The 3,939-nt window shown below is 33.0% G+C and overlaps 1 protein-coding gene across 1 annotated transcript; it reads right to left on the reverse strand.

The window, feature by feature from the left end:
• Window positions 1–581: 581 nt before the first annotated feature.
• LOC142635382 (cytochrome P450 71B13-like) lies at window positions 582–3,507 on the reverse strand. Its single transcript, XM_075809546.1, has 3 exons — window positions 3,322–3,507; window positions 989–1,219; window positions 582–881 (listed from the first exon to the last, which is right to left on the reverse strand). The coding sequence occupies exons 1-3, from the start codon at window positions 3,505–3,507 to the stop codon at window positions 582–584; spliced, it is 717 nt and encodes a 238-aa protein (XP_075665661.1).
• Window positions 3,508–3,939: the final 432 nt, after the last annotated feature.

Here is a 3,939-nt window from a genome sequence, read left to right on the forward strand (position 1 = left end):
AATTTAAACTACTTGAAATTTTGGTAATATAGTTTCGTGTAGAGTAGGATTAGTTTAGTTATTTAATATACTTATAGTGTTGTGAAGACTCTTTTGTCAGTTGGGATGAAAATCTTAAGGGTATTTATTTGGTAAAAAGAGGGGAAAAATAAGAAGAAGAAGAAAATTTCCATTTAACACAACCAATATAGTAAACTATAAGTTAAATTACTAATTTGGTCCTTCAAATAATTTGGCTTTCAACCAACCTTTATATAAATTTTATAAAAAAGGAACATATTTAGTCACTGCTTACATATTTGTTCTTAAATTATTGTAATCCAAATTGTGTGAGCTATTCTAGATTTTTGTTCCCCGGAAGCTGGGGTATATGAACTTGACTTGTTCCGAATATTACATCACTTCTACATAAAATTAGAAGAATATTTAACCGCTACGTTAAGAAATATTTTATTACTGCCAAGATTCTTTTATTACTAACAATTATATTTTGAGATTCCTTCATATATTTTATTTTCAAATACATGAAGTTACTTACTTAATTTTGAATGTGAAAATAAAAAAACAATAAACCTAGAAACTCATTGTTCCAAAGTCTTTTCAAAATCATAAATAATAGGCACAAGGTAAAGAGGTAACTTCCTGTAAATGTTAAGGCCAACACCCTCTTCCACGCTTACATCTTCTCTCTTCATCCCATTTGGCAGTTTCCAATCAAAATGGTACAATAGGTTTGCCAATGTAACCATAACTACAGTGGATGCCATATCAATGCCCGGACACATCCTCCTGCCGGATCCAAATGATAAGAGTTCAAAATTATCACCCCTAAAATCAATGGCATTGTCCTCAAACCTCTCAGGATAAAACTCATTTGGATTCTTCCAAGTGTTTAGGTCTCTCCCAAATTCCCAATAGCCCAAACATTAATCATGATTCTTGTTTATGGATTAATATCATAATCACCAATCTTAAAATGTGACATTACCTCACGAGGAAGCAAAAGTGTGCTTGGAGGGTGCAACCTTAGAGTCTCCTTCACCACCATTTTTAGATATTGAAGATTTTCTAACTCACTTTCATCCACATACGGTTTCATTCCAACAAAGCTTTGAATTTCTGCTTGGGCTTTTTTCATCACTCTTGGATTCCTAACAAGCTCTGTCATTGCCCACACAATTGTAATAGAACTTGTGTCTACTCCACCAAGAACAATGTCCTACATATACACACATGAAAAAAAAAATTCTAAATTAGCTCCTCATGGAACATGCAACTTGTGTGTACACTTTGGAAAATGAAAAGAATAAGCTAAAAATTTACTAAATTTTTAGAATCATAGGTGATGTAGAAAACTGAGTAACTTTATGTGTGTTTGTTTTTGTTTTTTTTCATAGTAATTTTATGTTGTACAGGTAATTTTACATGCACTACCCATAGTGATCCACTCAAAAGCAGACATTTGGAACACACTAGCACCAAAACCTCATGCATGCGTGACATGTGAAGTCTAATTAAATCAAGCCCTCATGCATATGTTTCATGTCCAACTCCACTAATGATAACATACCATCACATGTCACACATGTATAAGTAATTTTACATGCACTACCCATAGTGATCCACTCAAAAGCAGATATTTGGAACACACTAGCACCAAAACCTCATGCATGTGTGACATTTGAAGTCCAATTAAATCAAGCCCTCATGCATGTGTTTCATGTCCAACTCCACTAATGATAACATACCATCAAGAAATAACACATGTTTTTCACTAAACCAAATCATATAATTAATTTAGGGAGATTGTATAATAATAATAATTATTATTTTAACTCTTAAGTAGTTTAAGCTCTTTAGTTATTAGATTAATGTGTATGATATTTCATTGCTATAAATTCCTTTAAATAGATTGTGGAAACTTTAGAAAGTATTAACATGTGGCCACTTATATTTTCTTGTAATGTTGTTAAAAAAAAACATACAAGTTATGTGGTTTACGTTAGTATTAGCATGCCAATCTAAGGCTAAATCCGTAATTAGGTTTGGATCTTGATAAACATGAATTTTGAAATATGAAATAAACTTTAACCTTTTAAATCTCACTCTCACTTTGAGGGATTGAATTTCATGTCTTTACATTTGGAAGGAGGTCAAATTTTAAATACATCTGGTGTTAGATTCTAAGACTTTAGGGACTAAATGTATTAGAACTTCATTTGTATATGTTGGCAAACCATGATCAAAACAATGAGTCTAGGTTTAGGTTTGCTCAAAATGTGTTTAAGGGTAAGTTTGAATCGAGTGTTTTGCAGGAATTTACTGTGTAAATCTACAAGGCTTGATCAGTCGAAAATAAAGCTAGATAGATCGAGAATCGTGGATCAGCAAATTCTGTAGAAAGTTCAAACGCAGCCCAAGCCCATGTGATGTGTAGGGTTAAGTGTTTTACTTCAATTATAAAAGGGAAAACCCTAATCACATTTTAGTAGTCTCTGAATAGTTTTGTGTTTTCTCTAGTGTGAGATTTGAGAGGTGCTTACCTTAAAAGACAAGAAAAGCTTTACCAATATCAAGATTTGCAATCAAGATTTGGTGGTGATTCAGTTGCTACACAAAGATCCTTCAAAGTGCAAAACCTTTGAGTGGAGTCTCAAAGTCACAAGTAAGAGAACTTGTGTTTGGTGTAGATTCAAGGAACGAAGTAGTCCGTGGAATCGGAGCTGTCACGTATTCGTGGTAGTAAGTTTTCTACACGAGATAGCATTAGGATGCTAGTGGTTTAAGTCCTTTTGTAAAACTTCAATTTTTTCATAGTGGATCTATTTTTACCTTGAGGATAGCTAGGTTAAATCCTTCCTAAGTTTTTTACTAGTTTGGTTTTCCTGGGTCATCAGATCTTTGTGTTCTTTACTTTCCGCTTTATTATTGTTTTGCTCACAATTGTTTAACCTAGACTTGAATAACAAACTTGTTAATCAACTTGGCTTAATATTAAGTTAAACATATTGTGTTAAGGGGTCTAATTAAAAACTTAACATCTGGAATAGTCATTATGGTACACTATTTGTTTATTGTTCCATAGTACCTAATTTTAACTATTAATATATTAATATAGAATATATATTGGAAAAACATAATACTATATGCTAATAATTTGGATTAGGTATGTATGACACAAAAAAAAGTGTGTATCGTAATTCCATAAAAGAAAAAAAAAAGTGTGGGAAACAAGTGCCACATCTTACCATGAGAACTGCTTTGATGTGTTCTTTTGTGGGACTTAAATGAACCTTTTCATATTGACAAGCTTAGCAAAACATCAATAATGTCTTGCTCTGACCTCTGCTTGGCTGGATCAAGATGGTCCTCGAGCAACATTTCAAAAAACGAATTAAATCTACGATGGCAATACTCAATTCGTTGTGGAAGCCCAGTTAACGCATCCATAATCCCTTCAAGCCATGGAAGCATGTCCAAGGTCGCAAACGTGCCAAATAACTTCATGGTTTCTTGAACGAACTCTTTAAATTTATGTCCCTCAATTTCTTTGTAGTTTTAATCAAATGCTATTTGACGAATAACTGAGCATACCAAAGAGAGTGCCTTTTCGGTAAGCTCAATTGGATTTGGCGAAGCTTGAGTGATATAGTTAATTAATTCAGCAATCTTGGCTTTCCTTTTGTACTCTGTAAAGTTGTGATTTACAACTATATTTTATATTGGCTTTATTCTATGAAAAAATGTGTTGTATTTGCTTTAATTTGTTCCTTATATTTTGTGGGATTTTAATTGTATTGGGTTTAGTATTAAGTTGGTGAAGAATCGAGCATCAAATGAAGAATCAGTGGATTTCGAGATTGTCTCGCTAGAAGCTAACCCGCGAAAAAGCCATGTGAGAAGCACATGACTGGAAGCTGAAGAGTCATGCTAGGCTGT

This window comes from Castanea sativa, chromosome 5 (assembly GCF_040712315.1).
Source record: "Castanea sativa cultivar Marrone di Chiusa Pesio chromosome 5, ASM4071231v1".
In the NCBI taxonomy this organism is placed as follows: domain Eukaryota; kingdom Viridiplantae; phylum Streptophyta; class Magnoliopsida; order Fagales; family Fagaceae; genus Castanea; species Castanea sativa.